At 36.2% G+C, this 24,167-nt stretch overlaps 1 protein-coding gene across 4 annotated transcripts in view; it reads right to left on the bottom strand.

Annotated features, from left to right (window-relative positions):
- dph6 (diphthamine biosynthesis 6) overlaps positions 1-12,196 on the bottom strand; it is a 45,730-nt gene extending 33,534 nt beyond the window's left edge. For all 4 annotated transcript variants that reach the window (XM_065267336.2, XM_065267335.2, XM_065288044.2 and 1 more), the window contains exons 1-5: positions 12,068-12,196; positions 11,905-11,996; positions 11,564-11,757; positions 3,350-3,423; positions 2,940-3,058 (exon numbers count right to left, since the gene is read on the bottom strand). In XM_065267336.2, the coding sequence (XP_065123408.1) occupies positions 2,940-3,058; positions 3,350-3,423; positions 11,564-11,757; positions 11,905-11,996; positions 12,068-12,090 (502 nt within the window). In that variant the 5' untranslated portion in view covers positions 12,091-12,196. The remainder of the gene's footprint in view (positions 1-2,939; positions 3,059-3,349; positions 3,424-11,563; positions 11,758-11,904; positions 11,997-12,067) is intronic.
- Between the last annotated feature and the right edge of the window lie 11,971 nt (positions 12,197-24,167).

The following is a 24,167-nucleotide window of genomic DNA, read 5'->3' as shown; positions in this document are numbered from 1 at the left end:
AGAAAACACTGTAGCAGAATCTTATGTAAAATATATTATTGCGAATGCACAGAAAGGTGAAGAAGTGAAGCGTCCGTCATCAGTGAATCTCCAGCCTACATGTTTCATTTGAAATAAATCGGCTTCTGAACATAAGAGCACAAACTGCAGATAGCGCTGAGGGACGAGGAGATTTGTGAAGGTTGGTATGGATCTGAGAAGCACAGACTGACAGCCAGACTTTAATCTCTCCCTTCAGACGGGAACGCTGGGAAAATTGGATTCATGTTGGAAAACATTTTAGCTTTTAAATGGATGAAATAAGCACCTAATGCTGGAAGGCGAGAGCGTTCATCCTTTGAACAATACTTTCTAAGACCTGAGTAGAAACAATAGAGCTGTGATATCACCTGATCTCTGAGGTTTCAGCAGAAAACTAAAGGTGTGACAACAGACATCAGATGAGATTAAAGAGAGATCAGAACACTTATCTAAAACTCAACACCTGCATGAGGAATAATAGCCGTACGACCGAAGCAATTCAGATTTTATCTTTTTAGCCAACAAATAGAATAAAGCTGCAATTTTAACCTCATCTGATGTTTATCTGAAATACTTAAGTGACGATCTAATAACCTGAATATTGAAAACATAAAACCAAATAAATAATTAATGACGAGTGAGACTCCACAGGAACTCAAAGATCATATGTGTGAGCTTTTTCTCTTTCTTATCTTTGTTCATGTGATCGACCAGAGGTCTGTTCAACTAAAATCACTTTATATCATTCATCATGTACCACTACTGATATTTTTATCAATATATATATATATATTCATATTTACAGAGGGACGGAGTAAAGTTATTTGCACATTATGACAGATTTTTCCATGATCTTTTTGTGTAACATTCAGCACTGCATCAAAAAGTGTGTTGTGTAGTTAAATCATTTCTGTCATATCTTGTACATTATTCTGCTGTAAATACAGAAGCGCTGTAGTCAATTATTATAATAAAGAAACCCATCTGATGAACGTATCTCCTACAGTCAAAGCCATTGACACAGGAAGACCAACGGGAAACTAAAGCTGTGGTGCACTGGTTACGGTTTGTGAGCTTGCATGTAAAGCTTCATTTTAAATTAATAACTTCCCATCAGCAACTAAATGTAAAATACAAAACAAAGTACATTGAGCTACAGTCACGCACAGACAAATAATGAGGAATGAAAATAACAATGCTGAAAAAAGTGCAGATCTCTAATAATAAAGAAAGACAGACCTTTACACATGTCAGATCCGTCAACCAATTAACTTCTGTTAACCGTCCTCACCCACACAAATCAAGCTATTAAGATCTGATGTAGCCAATTATAGTTTATATCTGCTCGACTAAATTCTGTTACACTTTCAGACAGGAGATATTATAACACGATCTTCACTACCCATAATACAACATTCACACTCATTTTCTAAATAGGATTATAAAATTGATTTAAAAACACAATGATTTGACTGTGGCCAATGATAGACAGACAGAGAGGATTTAATCTTTCTCTGATTTATACTGCAGAAGAGAAAACACTGTGTTCATAATATATAATGTTTCAATGGCATTTTCAGATAATCAAACACTTTAGTATACTGCAAATATTATTATTACCTGACTGAAACCCATTGAATCAAGATCCTTTAAAGATGTCACTGTAGTTATAAAGGACCAGCAGCACCAGTATGATTGTGTCATGTTACCTAATGAGTCCTGATGTTAAAGATAACCTGTGGTGTGTAAACCTCATCCATACAGTATAAGTCCTGACTCATGAAACACCCTCAAGCTCATCTTCACATCATTTCTAAGGACTGCTGGGTAAAAATCATCCATCTGAAACTGATCAAATCATTTAACCTTTTACAATACAGAGAAACAGCTCAGGGTAACCACAGAAATATTGGTGGTTTGATTTAAAAAGATGATTTGTATTGGTATAATATGCTTTAGGCTTATCATAATATCAGATGTGTACAGATCTCACATATGTAATTCTGATCTCAGCAGACCATAAAAAGAGATTTAAAAATAACCTGACATGACATCTCATATTCACATCTGTTTAAAACACATTCAAAGCAGCACAGATATAACGTGAAATACTGAAGAACGTACTTATGAGACATTCAATATGTGCAGATAAACATCACTTAGATGAAGAATTCATGAAAATTCTATTATGACAGATGAAAATCATAAATAAGATTCATAAATCCTCATTTCAGCAACATCGATTAAAGTAAAACCTACAAATAAAAAAAAAAATATCTGAGCATCACAAGAGAAACATTCAGACACCTGACCATAGCAAACCTGTAGCCGATTAAGAGAGACATGATAGTAGTTTATAATCTGATCTGAATCTGAGTCACATTGACAACATTACAAGCTGCTCACATTAGTTTTGCTGTCTTAGGGGCCGATCACACCAAACACGTTTTAAACGCTTGGAAATACAAGGGGCGCCACATTGACTTTTTAGTCACTTTAAAAAAGGAGCAGTGCTGTGCAGCTTTTTATGTTGCTAGGCAACCATCAAGGCATCTGTCCTGTCAATCAAATATTGAAGCGTGAGTGCTCTTTTGCTGTTATCTGTCATATAAGCAGAAACTTTAAAAAGTGGACGCTTGCTCTGACTTTGATCGAGGGTGAGAGGAGCAACTCTATACTTGAACGCCTTTCCTCGCGTTTGATTGGCCAATGGAAAGACGCAAATGAAGTCAGGCGCTTTCTCAGTGCTCCTTCAAAACATGTGGTGCGGCAGGCGCATAAACTACGTGCATAATGCTCAATGCCCAAAGAAAATCAATCAAAAAAGGTGTTCATAGTCATTTAATAAATAAAAGTATTCATATTTTTCATAAATAAAAAGGCCTTATCTGCCCTCGCCCGTCCGCTCGCTCACCCACCGAATGCAGCCACTTTGATGAGGAGGGCATTAATACCACTGGATATCATCTCACTGAGCAGTTCAGACTGATCTCTGTGCCACAGGTACGCCAGCGACTGAAGCTGAAGTCGTGCACACCTGTACAGAGAGAGAGAGAGAGAGAAAGATGATTGGTGGGATGATTTTATATCAGGTATAGAGTCAGGGTTACACATGAGGTATGAACAGCTTTAACCTTTAGTTCAACATCTGAATCAAATTTCTCAACTGCTAGATAATCATTTCAAAGGTTAATTTTCCAGCCCACGAATGTCTTTAGTGAAAATGTTTGTTATTAGTTTAGTCAGATTGTGTTTACGAGACATATGTTTTCCTGAGATGAAGTCCTAATAAAGAGGACTGATGATGATGACTGATAATAACACTTACACATCCTCCACACGAACTCGCTGATAATCAGACAGAATGGCTCCCACAGACACGCCCTCAATCTTCTCCTTCTCCTAACAAACACAACACGATACAGGAAATGACATCATCACAACACTTTTCTCAAAAGTTTGCATGCCCCTTGATGAATCTGCAAAATATTAATATTTAGAAAACCGTGGGATCATACAAAATGATTTCTTTTTAATTTAGTGCTGCACTGAACAAATAATTTTACATAACAGATGTATAGATAAAAGTTTTCATGATATTTCAGCGCTCATTCATCTGAAATAATAACGATGAATAATAAAAGTGGTGTTTCTGTTTTGGATTGAGTTGTGTTTGCATCAACCCGTTGATACATCCACGCTGGATCTATAACTATCTGTCCTGTATCTCTCCCAGCATCCACATTTAAAACTCTGAACGTGATTCAATGCAAATAACCGCAGGGGCGTCTCCGGTTCATCTCAGCGGTCAGACTTCCGCGCTATCGGAACGACGTTTGGTGCTATTAGAGACTCGTGCCCTTGGCAAACCCAGATAAGACCTATCGTCCTCAGTCATCACTAAACACCACTGACTAAACTACATTAGGCAGAAAAACACAAACAAATTACAAGAGCTTTAGGCCAGACTCTTATCTGGTGTTTGAGTTCATCCTGACATTTCAAACATCTGCTGTTATCAGACTTTCTCTTCTACACATTTACATGAAGAGAAAATACAAACCATCCTCCTCATGCAGTCAATAATAGACAACATTGCAAAGAAACACTTCACCCAAAAATTACTCATCTATTGGTTTTTGCTCATCACCTGAGATAAATCATAAAAAAATCATAAAACAACAGCAATTTGTTGTGTGCTATATTAAATCTGTTTAATTCACTTCTTTTAACTTTATGTAAACCGGTTTAATGATAAACACTGATCTAGCAGATGCACTTTTATATAGTTTGAAAATGTCTATGTAGATGGAGAGGATTTCTTCATCATCTTAAAAACGACATCTTAAAAACACAATGCACATATTAAAGCACCAGGCAGTCTGCATTATCATTAAAATACCAACAAATTACAGCAATTTTTTTGGGTCATTTTTTTTTTTACTAATGTCTGGGTTAAGCTGATGGTTGAATTTATTGGGTTATTTTCTTCAGTGTTGGGGTACTCAGCTCGCTGGGTTACAGGTTGGGTGATTTTCACTGACGATTGAAACTTGATGCAGGAGTTTTTAATGACATTTGCAAGGAACGGTTTTTAGCAAGGACAAATTGTTGTATTTATTTGTAGAAACAAGGTCTGTATCAATTTTTTTAATTATCATCTACTGTTGCTCATGCAAAACTGTGCTAGATTAGTAATTATGTAACGTATATAAGAGAGTTCAAAGTTAAACCAATGTCAGCACCTATAGTAGTTGAAAAAAAGTCCTAGGAGGAAAAAAACCCTTGAGAGAGAGCCAGACATAGCGGATTGTAAAACATTCAAAACATGTATTTTAACTCAATAAACTAGTGATGGGGAAATGAAGCTTCGAATGAAGCACCGATACTTCTCTTACTGTTTCGAACCATGATTCGAAGCCTCAACGAGGGTGTCGAAAACAGCACCATCTTTTGGCTAATAAAACATATAGCAGTTGCTTCTGGAAAAAGCTCCGTCAATGAAGCAATAAGCTGATGAAATTCAGATGAATATTAATATTATGTGTACAAATAAAGCTTAGACAACGTGTGTGTGAATGGTCAATATAATAAATGTATTTACTTATTAAAGTGTGGCAATAAAGTTAGAGTATGAGTTAATATTCATATGATTCAATACTGTATTGTACAAAATAATGTTCACAGGCACATAATAACACACGCGCACACAAGTATAAGTAAACACAATACAATATATACAGTATAATGTGGGACCAAAATGTGAATAAGGCAAATAACTCATAAAAACCCTCTAGGGTTCGAACCTTCTGACACGCAAAGCGAAGCGCGCACGTGACTGTGCAGAAAGTGAAGCTTCGTTTGTCATTGGTCACGTGATTTCAACGTTAACAACACAAGCTTCGAATCAAAGCTTCATCTGGCACGCCCACTTTTGCTCGACACAAGCTCCGAAGCCTCGCTTCAAATGTAACATCACTACAATAAACAGCTGAATTTAAAAACAAAATACTTGTATTTATTAAATAATGACGGTCTTAATATTAAATAATGAAAAAAGAATAAAAATAATAAATAAAATAAAACTCTGTTGACTAGGTAGAGAAAACAACTCAATTCATTTGGTTAAAAATAAGCCACAGTTGGAAATGTGCTGTACTAACCCATAGATGGGTTACTTTTTTAACCCAACATTATTAAGTGTATTAACCACTGACCCGTGTCTGTACTACTCAATAATGACAAGATGTTTATTTTACAGAAGATTAAATGAAATAAGACCCAGAAGAGCCACACGAGAACAGATCAGAGCAAGTGTTGGATTCAGAAGAGATCAAGCAAAGCTTTTTCAAGCCCTTGTGTCAAGTAAATGCCATACAGACAGTAATCAAATACATGTGGCTCCTGTTATTTAATGAGGAAAGACTGGAAATGTTTTCCTCCAGCTAATGCACAGAAGTACGAGTCCACCGAAGGTCCCCCGCTGATCTCAAACGCACCTCTATTAGCTGTGATATTGATCGTGGGCATCCTGGGATTGACCTGAGAGGTCATCATTTATGTATTAAGCAGGTCTAAAGGTTTCTGTTTCTTTTTATGTTGTTTTGCAGCAGTAATGTGGATGTAATCAGAGACGGGTTTGATTTTCTCTCTATGAGCTGCACTTCACTCCTGACACCTCAGCGCGCTTGTGCGATCGATCGTTGCGGCCCGCGCACCCGGCCCATGGGCTCTGTTCCTGCGCCCTCGCTACATAAAACACCACCCGGACGTCTGCGGTCCCAGGGCCTTCTGAAGGCAACAGATAAAAGTTTGTCTGAACAGTGTGTTTGGAGAGGGTCTGATGGACTCCGAGCTCATGGGACTCGGCTTCATCTACTGATGTCTATAATGGAGCAGCGTGAAGGCTCTTTAACTCAAATCTGATTCACACAACAACAGAAGGAACATTTAAGGAGTTCAGACGCAAAAGTCACTAAACTCCGTCAAAAATGAGATATACAAATGTTCTCGGCACGTATTATCCGTTCATCAAATAATTTTGTCTTAAATCTGCTTAATCCCAGGCCTCAGGTCATTCAGAAATATCAGTTTGTTGAGCAGAATCCATTTAGTGTCTGATTTTTGAAAAAAAAACATGTCAGACATGTCATGAGCCATATAATCACATTACCCTGAGAAAAACACATCATAAAAACTTAAAAAAAAGACTTTAAAACTTTAAATAAAATTGAAATATTGAAGAGAAATGCTACTCTAATGTGTACACTTAACATAAATTTTGTCAATATTTATCATGAATTATACTTATACATCTAAAATTCTTCATTCATTTTAATTTCTGTTAATGTATTATGAACCAACAAAGATCAAGACTACAATGAAATCGTGATGAAGATGTTCAGTAGAGGAGAGCTTTTAATTCCCATGAACTGTGTATATAGCAGATGATATTTCAGTCTCACAAATCTAACCACAATCCTGAAAACAAACTCACTAATATTTCCTTTTAATTAAGTTTTAGTTTAGTTTAGACATCACGAAAGGACTGCTACCACAATAAATGTGTTTTCTCATAAAACTCATACACTCACTTTTTGTGAAGCATAAAACAAATCATATTTTATGATCAATTGAACAAAAACTAAAACATTATTTTAATAAAACATTGTTAACGTCAGACGACATTAAAATCATAGAAAAACCCTTCAGATCAAAAGAAATATTGTTCAATGTCTGATGACCATCAATGCATTCCTACAGTCTACTAAAACACAACTAGTTATTTCATTATTACTAATCCTACATTTAACCCAACAGCACCTTTTTATTTGATGTAATTCTGTTATATTCTAAACCTATTAGGTTAAATAAGGGTTAAATGTCTATAAATGACTCGTGGGGTTTGATGAAATGTTTAATATTCTGTCTCTGTACTGAATCCATAAGCAGAGATATGGGATGACAGAATTGACCATTTTGACAATTTAAGAAAGATCTTCTGTATGAAACACTTCAGTGTTGTTAAGTCAAGAGAAACACTGAGAAAGTCACACGTGTGTCTGATCAGTTCCTGAAGGATTCTGCCATATTGCAATCGATGAATTTAATGCAAAATCACAAGTCGCCAAAGATACAATGTGTGACGTCATTACAATGCATGATGTTCATTCCACTTTAATATGAGTACAGCTATATAATATTTAGAGATCATGAAAGACTCGATTGATACGTCAAATATAAACTGTGTTGTTCAGAAACCTGGTTTTGCTGCAATACGTGAGAGAGAGTGTGAGCGAGAGAGCAAGAAAGAGAGAGAAAGAGAGCAGGAGCGAGAGAGAGAAAGCTTCATTCATGAGGAGCAGCTGCAGGTGGCACTATTGCACTATCACACAAACTCAAACAAACCACACCTAGAAAATAATAATTCCCGCCTGTTAAAACTGTAAAGATAATATTTAATTAAGCCAAAGAAATCTTTTCATATCCCACGCTTTCCAAACAGAACATATTTAACAGCTCATTATCATACGATTGCTACCAAAAAAAAACAGCAAAGAAGAAAAAAAACTAAAATTCTGCAGACTCATGTGGACAAAGAAAATGATGTTCTTCAAAAAAAATATTTAGAGATTCTTGTTTCAGTCTAAATACATCTCAATCTCTACTGACACAAACTGAGCTGCCTTCTGCCCACAGACATAATTACTCTATGATTATAGATATGGATAAAAGTTATGACACCTGCTCTAGGTTAACACTGACCACCCACAACTGCTGGTCTTAACCCAGATCAGACCACGTTTACTAGCAAAAAAAGCTGACTTTAAACATATGCTCTATGTGAAGGACACACAGTCAGCTACAGAACCCTGTAATAATACTTTAGCATTTGTTAAAGAGACGGTGGAACGTTGCTATGGTTACCCTCTGTGTCAATGATCATAGTTTGGGTAGTGAGTCTTATTTCATAGACACAGCTAACGAGTACTTACTGTATATTTGTCAAATACAAGGCCCACGGGCCAAACTAGACTCACTGCACATTTGTATCTGGACTGCACAATGATATAAGTTTGGATACTGACCTTGGCCCGATTCAACACCACGGACATCACAGCTATATCAGAGCCATAGGACACTGAAAAGTGAAGTTTACAAGTTTTGAAACACCTGGAACTGTATGACTTCTTTTTTTTTCCCTCCAGCAAATAAAAATGTCTTGGCAAACAACATTGTTGAATAATATGTTCCTCTGGCATTACAAATAAACTGATGCGTGTTAAAAATTCATCGCCTTGTTCTGTCGTCGCCAAGCCTTCTCTTATTAGCTACAATTGCAGCCATTTCAAGTGCAAAATGATTTAAGACATGCTTTCTTCAGCATTAAATTATGGCGCAAATATCAGTAATATCACATGTGCAAACATTAGTCAAATGCATTATGTGAATCATTTAAACAATCTTCTACCATAAAATTGCGTCTGAAAGGAAATTCCTAGAAATGCATATGCAATAAGGTCAGTCTCAAAAATAACTCCTTTACAGCGCTAATGATCCACTGGGCGTCTTTAGTAAATCACAACAGTCGTCATTTAACAACAAAATCATGGTTTGCAAGCTGTTAGTAAATCTGGCCCTTAATGTTGTATTCTTTCATTATGGCTTATTTAATCTTGAACGTGTCCAAAAAAAACCTGAAAAATAACCGGAAGGTCAGCAGATGACCATATATGTTAACCCGTGACAAAATAGTTGATCACGATCACACGCAGATCTAAATACACATAATAAATACACAAGACAGCTTAGGATGGTAAAAGAAAACAATGTAGTAGCATCAGTCACATTTTTACCAAAAGACTGATGAATCTGTAAAGTCAAGATTTAAAATAGCAATGAAATCATTGTGGCATAAAAGCTGTTTTAGATGGAACATTTTAATTGTTAGGCAATGCAGTACAAAACCAGTCTGTAGCATTTTCTTTGCTTAGATAACTGACTGTATTTATTAGCGTTGATGTTTTCTCTGCTAATGGGCAGAATGACAATCATATTAAAGCGTAACTAAACCCCTGGTCAGAGCCTGACTCCACCCACTGGCAATATTTGAAAAATGCAAGAAAAGTGGGCAGATCCCAACAGAGATAGAGGGGACGAACTAAGCTCGTACCAAGTGTGTGGTGAGATCGTAACAAGGGCGTGGTGAGCTTGAACCTGCTTACGTCACGAGTCATTTTTTGGACCCAACATCCAATAGGAAAATTCAACTGCAGTAGCCACCGTTCAACCTGAAGAGGGCAGCACTCACTCGTTTTTACACCATATATTGTAGTTTTGAAACACTTTATATCCAAATGTTAAAAAACTTACTAAAATCAATGAACAGCACTAATAAACCATCATTCTTACAGATCAGTAACTAAAAAAAGTTGGATTAGGGTTTAGTTACTCTTTAAACATTTAAATATGGTTGTGATCAGGACAGAGACCAAAATCACCACGGTTATCAATATTATCTGGGTTTTGTTAACACATTTCTAGAAATGTAAAAAAAAAAAAAGATACTGATGCAAACCAAATTTAAGATTGATTTTACATGTAAGTGCACTTTTGTTTGCATAAACATCAAATAAATAACATTAATCAGGGCACATTTGGGGTGGTGAGATAAATGTTCATCTAGTTCAGATAAAACACAAGTGAGTAAATCAGATAAAAACAAGACAAATCATCAAGTCATCTGTCTGTGTATGTTGTGAGAAATCAGGTGAACTTAATGACCCAGAAGTAAACCTGCACGACACCTGAGCTCACAACAATCACTGAAGAAACTAACAGAGCTTTAAACTCATCACATCACATCATTTAAAGGAGAATGAATAGGGGTAGGGTTAGGGTTAAAGAATTATTAAGTAAACATGTGTCACTACAACTAGATTTCACTAAATATGAAGATTTTGGATTTAATTTAGTCAGTGAAGCAGTGTCATCACAAACACATGCAAGTAATTAAAAAAAGGACACTGTAATGTAATATTTTTATGGTGTTTAACCATTAAACCGGTAATCGTTACATCTCTAGTACAGGGCCTATAAATAACTTTCTTTAGATCAGTTTCTCTTCAGCTAATGCTCTGAATATCCCATCAAATGATCACTGGATTGGATCTTGACTTGACTCGGTTATCAACGAACTTTATCACCTGACAGATATCCGCTTCTCTAAGACACATGAATAAATTATTTGGCTATCAAAATCAATATTTTCTTTCACATTCAAGTGCACATATTTCATTGCAAAACTTTATTTTGTGTATTCGGTATAATACAATGTGTTTGCATGGTTTATGGTTAAAAAACACACATTATTTACACATACTGCACATTTTTGTAGCTCCAGATTTCACTCTCTTACTGAAACGCATGGATTTTAAAAGCTCTGTGTCCCTGATTGGCCAGCTAATCTGTACGTTGTGATTGGTCTAAATACCTCTGATGTCAGCAGAAAATGTGACGCCCTTTACCATGTTTGAAAGATTTGGTTGCTAACAGGAGTTAACTTGCAGGTTGTGAATCCTAAGTGGGAGGAATTATGATAATGTCGGTCTTTACTACATCATCAATCCCAGGAAGTAAACTGTTGCCTACAATCTGTGTGTTTGTTGTAGTCCAAGAAAAGAGATTTACATTGGAGACGATACCTCACGTCATCGTTTACTTTGGGGTTTGTACCTTTTGCATATCGTTAACATGACTAATACACACTAAAGGAAATGTAAAAAAGTGAATCAGTCAGACCATTGGTGCTCTTCAAATAATGCATTTCTTCTCTTTCACATTGATGTTTACAAATAAGACGTATTGTTATGATAATGAGTTTATGAGCAGATCTTAACTTAACACTAAAATAAATCAGCATTAGTGTACAGTGAATCTCTGAATGTTTACTGGTGTATTCTTACACTTTCTCTATGGGTCTCTGCTTAACTTGCTGAGTAACCGCGAGATGTTTGATAGATGCCGCAGATGTTTAAAATACCTTGACAAGGTTTAAGAGCTGGTAAAGATCTTCCACTTCATCTCCATCTGTCGGGCTGTATTCTCTCCCTGTGTCCAGACTTGATCCCTCAATAGTGCGCCTGTACAGGGGAAGATCCATCGCCTCAGCGTACAGATCAATGGCTTGATATCCAACAGTCTGATACATATAACTGTCCAATTCATCTGAAACAGCTGAACACACACAAACTTCATGTAAGTTAAGTCATGATGATGTGAGGAAAGGTGAATCATTCAGACACAGATATATGTGTTTCAGGGATTATTTCAGTTTTGAGTTTGTGAGCTTTATAATATTTAGTTATTTATCAGTCATCTCACCGTGTTTGTGAGGCATGAGGTTGGCGAGGGCTACGATCGAGTGTCCAGCAGACACACACTGCATCATGTTATAACAGCTGTCTTTCCCGCCACTGAAACACACACACGTCAGCGGTGTTTATTAGACACGTTATTAATAATGAGTCGATGTGCGGTTATTTACCTGATCAACGCCACAACCCTCATGTTGATCAGTCTGTACAGATGAACACTGCTGGGACAATCACACGTGCTTCACGCGTTTGTAAACACTGCAGCGTCTTCCGGGAGGCTGATGGACCCCTGCACGAGGCTGTCTCAACATCTGCCTGACTAAAAAGACAGTTTATATATTTTTTTAAATAATTTTGGCACTACTTTCACACCTTTAATGTCATTTTTTTTGTATTATGTGATAGTAAGATCACTGTAATAAAATAAATAGACTTGTAAAGACTTGTAAAAAACCATGGTTTTACTACTAACTATTTAACCTTTTAACCTTGGTTATTTGAAACCACGGTTTTGTGGTTTTAACAGTAGTAACAAAAACATTGTTAATGTTTATCATAGATCATATCAGAGGTGAATTGTGGGTGGATGAATTGATTTGATTGTGATGATGATGAGGACCCTTACAAAATTACCTGTTGTTGTTCTTTGTTTTTTTGTGGTAAAAGTGTAGTAACCGTGTGTTTTGGTGTATTGATTACTATTAGCAAAACCATGGTTTTACTCCAGAAACCATGTTTTTTTTATTGTAGTAAAACCATGGTTCATTTTTGTATGGGATTGATGTTGTTTGTGTTCTCACGGGTAATGTTTTCTCTAAGGGGATCTGTACACTGACACAAATGCCTTTCATGTTGTGTTTGCTGTGTATTGTTGTGACAGAGCAGAATCATTGTGTTGCTTTTCTCATCTGACGCCCCTGAGCCGGCCAAAGGCAACACATTTTGTCTGAATTTACCAAACATCTTCTCATTCCTCACTGTATTCATTTATTCATTTCATTTCTTTCTTCTAAAACATAAGTGTGAGTTTGGCTGAATGATGTTGTTTGATTGTTTACAGGTCACTTTAGCTGAAATATGTTTATGTTGTAGCCTATTATGAGTTATTTTTTCTGTCTGTAGCCTACTTTATTATCAATATACAACAATTATCAATGTATTAATAATTTAGTTGAATTGGTTGTTCATTCACTCAGACCAGTTCATTGGTGGCCATAAATTGTATTTTATATTTGTTCTGAATGATGCACAGACCAATGAGCACTGTACAGTCAATTTAAATCACAATCTTTAGCTAGTAAAGGACATTTAAATGAGATGTTATTTTGACTTATTAGATCAATACTCTGTGAAGTTGCTGATATTGGTCTTTTATAGCAGTGATTGAATAGCACAGTCAGTGTAGGCTACAACTTCTTCTTGTGCGAGAGATTCACGTAATCCTAACCCATCCACTTAAAACATTGGAGAGGCAAAGGATGGTGAGAACGATCAAAAACAGTGCACAAAAACAAACCACCTCCAAAGACCAACAACAACATCAACCTGCTGCAGATGGTGTCACTGTGCATCTTTCAACATTTCACTGCACTTTGATGCGTACAGTAAGAAGGCTTTTATTCACACAAACTGAGTCTCTTGAGGTATGCAAACGCACATTTGGACAAGACAGCTTCATTTTGGAACAAGGCGCTGTGGACTGATGAAACAAAGATTGAGTTATTTGGTCATAACAAAATTGAAGTTACGCTGGGACTAGATATTTCAACAAGACAACGACCCAAAACACTGCTCAACATCTACTCAGGCATTTATGCAGAAGTTAATTCTGATATGTTCTGGAATGGCCAACCCAGACCCCAGACCTAAATATCATTGAACATCTGTGGGTTGATTTGAAGCGGGCTGAACTGGAGATGTTTTGTAAGGAGGAATGCTCCAAAATGCATTCATCCAGAATCCAGACACTCATTACAGGCTATGGGAAGCATCTAGACGCTCTTATTTCTGCTAAAGGAGGCTCGACTAAATATTGATGTGATTTTTCTGTTGGGGTGCCCAAATGTATGTACCTGTCTAATTTTGTTTTGATGCATATTGCACATTTTCTGTTAATCCAAGAAACCTCATTTCACTACTGAATTATTACTTCAGTTCTTACTTCAGTGTCCTTCAGTTATTTGATAGATCAAAAAGAAATTGCTGATTCAAACACCTAAATACTTATAAATGAAAATCATGGAAATTGTCAGGGGTGCCCAAACTTTTGCATATGATTGTATTATGTCTCTAAACAAATAAGTGACTTCATTTGTGTCTAAAACTAAAACCATCTTCTGCTGGCAGTGAAACGCCTGAGGCTTCCTCGCTGTTATTTCAATCTGTAGAAATGTCAATGCAATGCTTTGGATCTAAATTTTAACATCAAGGTGAACTTGTTTTGCCTGTCGAAAGCCTTTGTATTCTCATTCACACTTAAAGAAGTTATTTTTCTCTTATGAAATGCTTCTGTTCTGAGCAGGTCAGGTGACTATGATATACTGTACCCTAATAAATAAACCCCACATTAGTATTCATTGTTTTATAGTCTCATCATGACTCCCTTCAGCTCAGGGTTCTCATGGGGTCAGGCACAAGTTCATTTAAATGAACTAAATATGATTTTAAAAGATTATCAACATGATGAAACTTATTTTTTATTTCAAAAACCATCACAATATTGATTCTTATTGACAGAAGTAAACCTCAAAGACTCATTTGTTCTCAATCACTCCATTACATGATGATAATGTGATAATAAAAATAATATATATCAGTCGTGCTATTTATCCCAACTTCTTTCAGTACATTTAAATAATGTGAATAAAACTGAACCACACAAATCACTTCATGAGTCATAGTCTGTAGTCAATACATCATCTGTGCACATCACTTTCATTCATTCATTGTGTTGTGTCTGTGTTTCTATATTTCATTAAGCACACTCAGCAGTAGTCTGTGGATGCAAATGTTTTTATATTTCAGTTCCAGGCAGTGAAGTGAAGTGGGATGCAGTCATTAGGACGTCTGCTCTCTGATATTCAATCCTGACAAACACAACCTTAATCCAGGAAATTCTGTGCAATGAGAATATTGGATGCGACATCAGAGGAAACCACAGAGACCGTTTTCACCGAGCTTCAAAGACCAATAGAGGTCTCGCTTCTGATGAAGTATGACACTATGCAAACACAAAAGCCTGACTGTTCTCCTCTGCCCACTTTGCTTGTCTTGGGTCCAAGTCGTGTTGTGTGTTGCTGATGTTTGTGTGTGTCTGTGATGATGTCATTAAAGGCACAAAATCACAGACTCCACCTCTTCTACATTCATGGCTCCACGCTTGTCTGTAAGGGCCGGCCCGTGTTTACTGCTCCATCCCAGATGCCTTTGGCTCCAGTGCTTCTCTCTCTCTCTGTCATCTTTTAATCTTCTTAAAGAATCTGAGTAAGATTCAAATGCAGGTAGGGAGAGATTCAGTGTTAACATAAATTTCATTTCTGTTTTTCTATCGCTGTGTATTACTGTGTGTTCTGAAAATATGGCCAATAAGATGATATATGATATGATATATGATACGATATGAAGCAAAGCTTTTGTCTCCATGTAGTTAAGTGTTTTAGGCCTAAGATGTTTATTCTGTGCTAGGTATCGTGAAAGTAAAATAAAAAATGAGCTGAAGTGCAGTGTAGACTGAAGGAAAAACATAAGGTCATGTTTGTGTTGGATAACTGGTCCTGTGGTTTTATAGTAATCTGTGGTGTTTCTCTATGCTGTTCAGTGTTAACAGTGACTCTAAAAATTCAGTCATAATTGAGAAGTTTCACTACCGATGATAAAACTATTTGTAGTTTTTATGAGCATTAAAAGAGCATAGAGCCCCAATAGATTGTAATAATTTACCTGCAGACATTAGATCCATTACATCAGGGGTCTCCAACACGTCGCTCGCGAGCTACTGGTAGCTCGTGTCTTAATTGCAGGTAGCTCGAGTAGCATCTGCCTGCACAAGCGGAGACTGCAGTTTCGGGACCGCAGTCATAGGACCGCAGTTATAGGACCCTAGGTTTTTAGTGACAACGCCACCTAGCGAACTAGAGGACCAACAAAGATGGATGACAAGCAGAGTGTGAGTATCACGTTTGAATCAATTTTTATTTGAACATTAAATACAATCGTGATGCATTTCATTGGAAAGTTAACATAGCCGATTAACATAGTGATTGTGATTTGCTAAATAGTCTTGCATATCCATCATACGTAATATGGCAAGGCACGTTTATTTGTGTAGCACATTTCATACACAGAGGTCATTCAACGTGCTTTTTATAGAATAATGCTGTAAATAACTTGTTAGCACATTCGTTTAATTAAACTGTTGCATAAAAGCTTGTGTTGACTTAGTGACAGTACAAGAAAACTGTATTACGCTGGTTGTAAAAACTTGTTAGTTAGTTACTCGTTTTTTTTTTTTTTAGTTAAAATAATATAAATATGTTTTAACTGTCACATGATCACAGTCAGCCTTTTTGACGTTACCACACAATACATGTTATGAATATGTCTCTTCATTTAGATGTGGTTTTAATGTTGATTGAGACATGTGACATTTTTATAGTCAGACATAACAGTAGGCCATCATAATAATTGACTGTTAAAATACCATGTGTTAGATTGTGTCATGTACTGTACTGTACTGTACTGTACTGTACTGTGTACCACTTTTTAACAGCATTTTTGTTAATCAGTGATTATGTTCTTTATGTACTATTTCAGTGAAGTGGAGGAATTTAATCGAATCATAGACAAACAATTGAAAAAAAGAGGGGAGAGCATCCAGTTGCTGCTGCATACATCACAATGTGTGCTTTAAATATTTAATATTTATATTTATCTATCTCTCTCTATTATTATTTTTTATCTGCTCAGATGTGCTTTATTGACATGAATGTTTCAAGAACCTTTGATCCTGTAATGAACACTATGCAATACTAATATGAACATTACTTGGTATGAAGATTGATATAAAGTTTGAAATCAAAAATTAAAGAGTTGTTGAACATGTTCAACTAAATGTTCCTGGTTTCATTCATTTCTTTATCTTTCTCTCACTTAGGAGTCAGTGAAGACGTTGTCCATGCAGTTCTTATGTTGTTCACATCATTAACAAATTTGGGTAACACTTAACAATAAGGTTAATTAGTTAACTACATTAATTGCATGGACTAATAATAAACTGCACTTATACAGCATTTATTAATATTTGTTAATGTTAATTTCAACAATTAGTAATACTTGATAGTTGGTTAATGAATTGTGAACTAACATGAAAAAACAATTAAACACTATTTTTTTGTGTGTGTTCAAATTCAACTGTTGCAATATATAATTTTATAAATACAAAAATTTTAAATCTACCCCAGAGTCATCCTTGTGTATTCCCTCTGTTCTTGAATATGTGATTGACTAAAAAGGCTAAAGTACACGATTCCTTGTTTATTTTACTTGATGAGTTATTAAATAATGCAACGTAGAGCCAATAATTACTTAACATTCCTAAAAATCAGATTTAATTTAAATAAAGAAAGCAGTATTTGGGTGTAATAAACCTTTAAAAACATCTAAAACTTTAAAAGTAGTTTAAATTGGGTGAAAATATACATTTGTGGCACTTTTTTCGAGTAGCATCTGCCTTCACCACCAGAGGCTAGAGTTTCGCTAGATGGCGCTGTTAAAAAAAACGAGGGTCCTAAAACTGCGGTCCTGAAACTGCGGTCCTGAAACTACAGCCTCCGCTTGTGCAGACAGATAATGTTGGGTAGCTCGCTCGTGGGTTTATTTATTTATTTATTTTCTGTGGTTATGGCGCATTTTGATGTCTGGTTAGTGTTACAAGCGCCTGTGGTACTAAAAATTGGGGGCGTGTTTGACGTCGCGTTGTAGACCGGCGTATGACATCAGTAATTTAACATGTATGATCCAAAAACAAACAGATAAGTCCGCGCATCTGCGTCCCGGCCACCGGCCGATCCATCCGCGCAACGCTGTGAAGCCCGCGCCACAGCAACCTACCGATGCGTGCGACGCTTTGAAGCCGAACACACCTCGGATCGAGACACTATGTTTAAAAAGGATGCCGTGATTTTCGGATTCACTTTTGGTAAAACGAAAATACAGTCGTTGTCACAAGTTCAATGGGTTATCATCTCATATTTAAACATCAAATGTCAAGAAATACCAGAGAGCCATATGAGCATTACATGTTGACTGAGAACAGGTAAGAGGATGACATGACACAGCTAACGTTAATCACTAAAATGATAGCAAAAGACTTAAGGCTGCTTAATATTATCAAGCTTGTGCTTTGACTGGACGTGTTTAAAAGCATGCTGATGATGCGCATTCAAAACAGAGTTAAACTTTCTGTCCAGTATAACTTAATTTAAGTCTTACATTTTGTGCAGATGCACTTTCTATAATACATTTATGTTGTACCAAGGCTTAATATTATGTAGAGTGCGTCATACAGTATAAAGCGCATCAGTTTGTGTTTATTAACCCTTAAGTTTCACTTCATCACGCAGCTTTTCCTGTTAGAGGTTTCTGTTAAACATCTATTTCATTAATAGGCTACTCTAATATAAAAATTTTTGTCATAGTTTCTTCAAAATTAAATTTTATTTGAGTGTTTAATAAAAATATTTTTATTTTCACAATGACGCCCTTTATTGCCTCAGTTAATCGAGTACTCGTTTTTCAGACATATGGATTAATCTAAATGAAAAAAATGGCATACATACCTATTATGAATACAAAAGCAGTAAATACTCTATGTAAGTTTGGATCATCTTTCTAAATCTGATCTTTAATAAATGATTTTTTTTTATTCAAAATGTGTGTTTTTTTTAAGAATCCTACCCATATATAAGAGGTAATAAAAAGTATAAATAAAGACAACATGAAAGTATTTTTTGTTGTTGTTGTTTAAAAGGATCTGTACTTTCATTTGATGTATCGTATGTTAATGTTTAAAGAAATGCATTTTCTGGGAGGTATTAAAAATGCTGGCACTGGCTGGCAACTTAAAAAAAAAATGCTGTAGAGGAAAGAGTAGTTAATAGATCGTTGTGTATTAACTCCCTAATTTAGGTATTACGTGAGACAAGTAGCTCTCGACCACTTTTGTTTTTTAGAAAGTAGCTCTCCAATGAAAAAAGGTTGGAGACCCCTGCATTACATCATCAGAATCTTATTTTAAGGTGGACTGGTCACTGTTATTATTCTAGTATTTCTGTAAAAATGTTTCTGTTAGTTGATTATTTATTGTCACTACTATTTGATGTTTATGTACAATTGTATTTAGCTTATCTATTACTGATACTGTTTTTGTAATTTGGTGGGGTGATTTTTCATTCTTTTTTGTTTGTAATGTTAATTGTAATTAATGTTAATGTTTTTGTTGTTATGTTACGATTGTGTAGCATTGAATGTTAGGACACCCTAAAAAACGAGATGGTACATCTCAAGGGGTTTATCCTATAAATAAAATTATCTAAATGAGACAAACTGTGCAGCGTCTAAGTTTGCTCATTATCTGCCATTTCTCTCTTGGAAAACCACACGTGTGCAGTTTTTTCTGATTGGATCATAAACCAGTGCAAACTATCCCATTAAATATCCCAGTTTTAGTGTGGATAGTGAGGAGCTCCCTCATCTCTCCTTCATTCCAGTTTCCAGACATTTTTCCTTATGTTTATCTCCATTTACTGTAAACCCCACCGTGTCACAAAGCTGAATGTTGTCTCAGTAGCACACACCTCTTTACGGCCTTGTTCCTGCCTTTATTTCACGCCGGATGCCTTCCTGAAATGTTACAGACTTCACAAAGACTTTTCTGGGATTAACACGCTGTGTGAAATGGGTTTATTTGAACTCTGTTACGTCAGCATAGCATTAGCACAGATTCCTGAGACGACTTTCAGACAAACAGTTTTATTTTTCTATCTGAGCTGATCCCTCCAACACTCCGGTGATTAAAGTGGTTGACCATTTTAAAATGATTGTCTGTCATTTCAGACTGAGCTAAACCTGTGACTAACTATAAAAACACAACACAAGGCCTTCCTATGAATTCTCTTTGACGCCTTAACGGCTACGTTTCATATGAGAAACTGCGTAGCGCCGAGGATGTGACCTCGACTTTACGAGCCGGACCTGTTGATCTGCATCCATTCATCACGAGCAGAGAAAACAGCCCAGTTCATCTCAGCAGCATCTGGAGGAAAAAGCCTCGCGTTTCTACCCTGAGAGGTCAATGTGTGAATCCTCACCGCTGGTTTTATTTGCTGGATCGCTCCAATCTCTTCTGCCGTAGGACTTCTTTGATTAAAGTGAATAAAAAGGATGAAGCTCCACTAAAGCGGCCTGATTTACAGACCTGTCACCTCCATGCGGCAGCAGGAGGCACTGAAGGCCTAATGAAAATCACACAAAGACTGAGACCACTGGGGATTGAGAAGCTCACAAGGCCAGCGTGGGGTCAGTGCTGCGTTGTGTAGAGAGTGTGTGTGTGTGTGTGTGTGTGTGTGTGTGTAGGGTGTTAGGGTTATGATTAGTGTTTAGGTGTATTGTGTTTATATGGGTATGCTGGGTTTTAAAGGGGACATATTATGAACATTTGACTTTTTCCATGTTTAAGTGCTATAATTGGGTCTCCATTGCATCTATCAACCTAAAAAATGTGATATGGATCAACCCAGTAACTTAGTTTTGGTTAACCATTATCTGCAAAAAATCAAGGTCATTGAAATCTAGCTCCCCTTGTGATGTCAGAAGGGGATCTTATTATAATAACACCGTCCCTTCATGTGCACTATCCAACCACGGTACTGACATTAAGTGCAGAGATCAGCTCAATTGCATTTAAAGGACACACCTAAAAACTGCAGATTTTTGCTCACACCTACAAGGTATCGATTTTAAAATGTTATAATAAATGATCTGTGGGGTATTCTGAGCTAGAACTTCACACATGTACTATGGGGACACCAAAGATTTATTTGAGATCTTGAAAAAGTCTTGTAAAATGTCCCCTTTAATATCAACTCTTTGTTAACAAATTCATTTGCGTGCCAAAATCTGTAGCACTTTAAAATGTGGCACAGACATTGTGTTGTGATTATGTCCTCTCTATACACACATACACACCCATCTCATGTCCAGTATTTAACCTCTGGCTCACACGAGCGAGTGTCAGTTCATGGCCGGGTCAGTGGATGTGTGTCAGTGGACGGATGCCGTCTCCAAAGCTTTCTATAGATTTTTATCTGCAGATGTCTGCAGTTATTTCTGATGTTGTTGTCTATGATAAGAAATTCCAGATAAAAGAGATTTTAAATTATCACTATCCTGTCGATTCTGTACACCCACTGTGTCCCTAAACTGTCCAATCACACAACAGCATAGGACAGCAGTGGATTCTGGGAAAATGAGGAACAGCAGAAACGTTCTGGTGAAGTCTGGTAAATGATTGCAATTAACATCGTATGAGTGTCTGTCAATTATCTGTGCCATTAACTCAATAATAAAGTGAACACAATGCTTTAGTTAGCAGCTCATATTAAAACAGACAATGAAAGTCTGACTTTAAAGTCAATTTCATTTCATTATATTTAATGAAGTGGCCCAGGTCATGTGCGGCATAAACATGATTTATTCTCTTAATAACTTACATTACATAGATTACTCATACATTTCACTACACTAACTATTACCCTTGAAAACCCAGTGTGTGTGTGTGTGTGTGTGTGTGTGTGTGTGTGTGTGTGTGTGTGTGAGTGCGTATGTGTGTGTAGAATGATAATTCTTAACGATATTCTCTGATCTTACAGCTGTTTAAATGTATTTGATGACGGTCACTTAGGTTTATGAGTGTTAAGGGAACAGTTTAACTGCTGTTGGTTTTAATAAAATTCATTCACTAAACTCAGCTAGACTAATTTAAGGTCATAACTTATCTTTAATCTGGTAACCGCTTGAGAAAGCTTGTTGAAATGTAAGACAAGAAAGTTATTTGTGAAGTTTGTTTCAGACACAGATTAAAATAAATTGGTCATCGCTCAATGGCTCTCCTGATGTTGCCAAGTGGTTGATGACTTTATAACTTTATTATAAGAAGACTGAAGCATTACATAAAACCTCAGCGTCTTGCTTGTCCTCTGTGTTATTTAATTATATTAAAATCCTGTTAAAGAAAGGAGATGGGACTTCTCTAAACAATTACAAGTGAACATATACAGATAATAAATATACAAATCTAAATTTTAGATATAAAATAAGCCTTTCAGAAAACGCAATTGTATGTAACTACACACCTATAGATGTAGATTGTAACATGTCCTTACAGACCTCTTACACCGTCTCACAGTATTAAACGTATAGATTTATATATTTTTCTTGTCCATGCTGACTTTAATAGATAAATGTTGTGTTATAATCTTTTGATTTCATAGGAAATCCATTTTGCCCTCCATTGATTCAGACACAGAGTTGGATGACAATGCCCGGACAAAGAACAATCAGAGAAACGGAAGCAGCGAGCACTACTGACAGATTTATGATGATCACACATCTAGTGCTCTATTTTAAACACTTCCAATGGATCAGGTACTTTCCTTCAAGTTTCAATTTATTTATATAGCACATTTAAAAACAAACACAGTTGACCAAAGTGCTTTACAGTTTTAAAAGAAATATATAAAACACACACTCATACAATACAGAAACAGAACTTAAAAACTCAACTCACACTAAAGGCTAAGAAATACAGGTTAGTCTTGAGCAAAGACTTAAACCTTTCAATTGTCTGAGCTGTTCTTATGTGAACGAGTAACCTGTTCCATAAATTAGGAGCTGCCACTGAAAAGGCTCGGTCGCCTTTGATCTTAAGCCTAAATCTCAGAACATAAAGGAATAACTGATTAGATGACCTTAATAATTTTACTGGGTTGTGAACATTCAAAAGATCAGATAAGTACGGAGGCACCATCCCATGTAAAATCATAAAAAACAAATAATAAAATCTTTAAATCAATCCTAAAACGAACAGGAAGGCAGTGGAGCGAGGATAAAATTGGGTTATATACTCATGCTTCTTTGTCCCATTTAGGAGATGAGCTGCTGCGTTTTGGACTAACTGCAAGCGATGTAGAGATGACTGGTCCAATCCAACATATAAAAAATTGCAGTAGTCTATTCGAGATGTTATAAAAGCATGAATTACTCCTTGCGTGGCAGGTATGGCTTAACTTTAGCCAGCAGCCTCAACTGGAAAACGCACTGGCCTTCACAACAGAGCTAATGTGAAAAATAACTCAGAGATTCTCAATAAATGGACGAATGTGTGACCCACACTTTGGGGATCCATAGATACATGATGTCACTGACTGATGTTGTGTCTTATTCTGTGGATATAAAACACATCTATCCCATTATTAACTACATATCAAACTTATGAAGCACTTCAGCAAGCAGATAACATGAACCTACAGTCACTGAATCAAGAATATTATTATTATTTTATATTATTTTTAATGAAAGTGCTCAGTACAGCAAAGCAGCTCCACAGAACACTACAGATCAAACAACACCAGACACACCAAACTTCAAAATAAGAGTCTTGACATAAACACAAACAGAAAATATGAAAATAATACAAACTTTTTCATAGCTTGATCCAATAATAGGTTTTACCATATTTTATGTAATACTTATATTTTATTCAAATAATGTGTATTTTAACTGTATATTTTCAGTTAAATTAACTACCATAAATTATACCGATGCATGACTAGTAATACAGAATGACAGTGGGTTGGGCGGTTTCCCTAAACAACTCTTAAAGTTCTCTGAAAGACGTCAAAACAACATTTAAGTGTATCTTGACATTTTAACATACACTACTAAATAAGCGAATAATAGTCTGCATTGCTCTATATCGGTAAGTAATATGCAAGAATAAATATGATCACCCCTAAAATGGGTCATACCATTGTGAATGCATGCGCGCGCGCGCGCGCGGCGCAGGTGGATAACGCTGAGAGGAAAACAGGAGGCGACAATGTAAGTGTTTGAAAGAGCCTTCATACTGAAAAATACTGTTTTAATCAAACTATAAATCTATTTTATACATACATTTCTGTCTAGTTTGTCATCAGTAAGGAATGTGTGCGTGTG

Source organism: Paramisgurnus dabryanus, chromosome 17 (assembly GCF_030506205.2).
Source record: "Paramisgurnus dabryanus chromosome 17, PD_genome_1.1, whole genome shotgun sequence".
Lineage (NCBI taxonomy): Eukaryota > Metazoa > Chordata > Actinopteri > Cypriniformes > Cobitidae > Paramisgurnus > Paramisgurnus dabryanus.
This window is presented reverse-complemented; position numbering and strand designations above follow the sequence as displayed.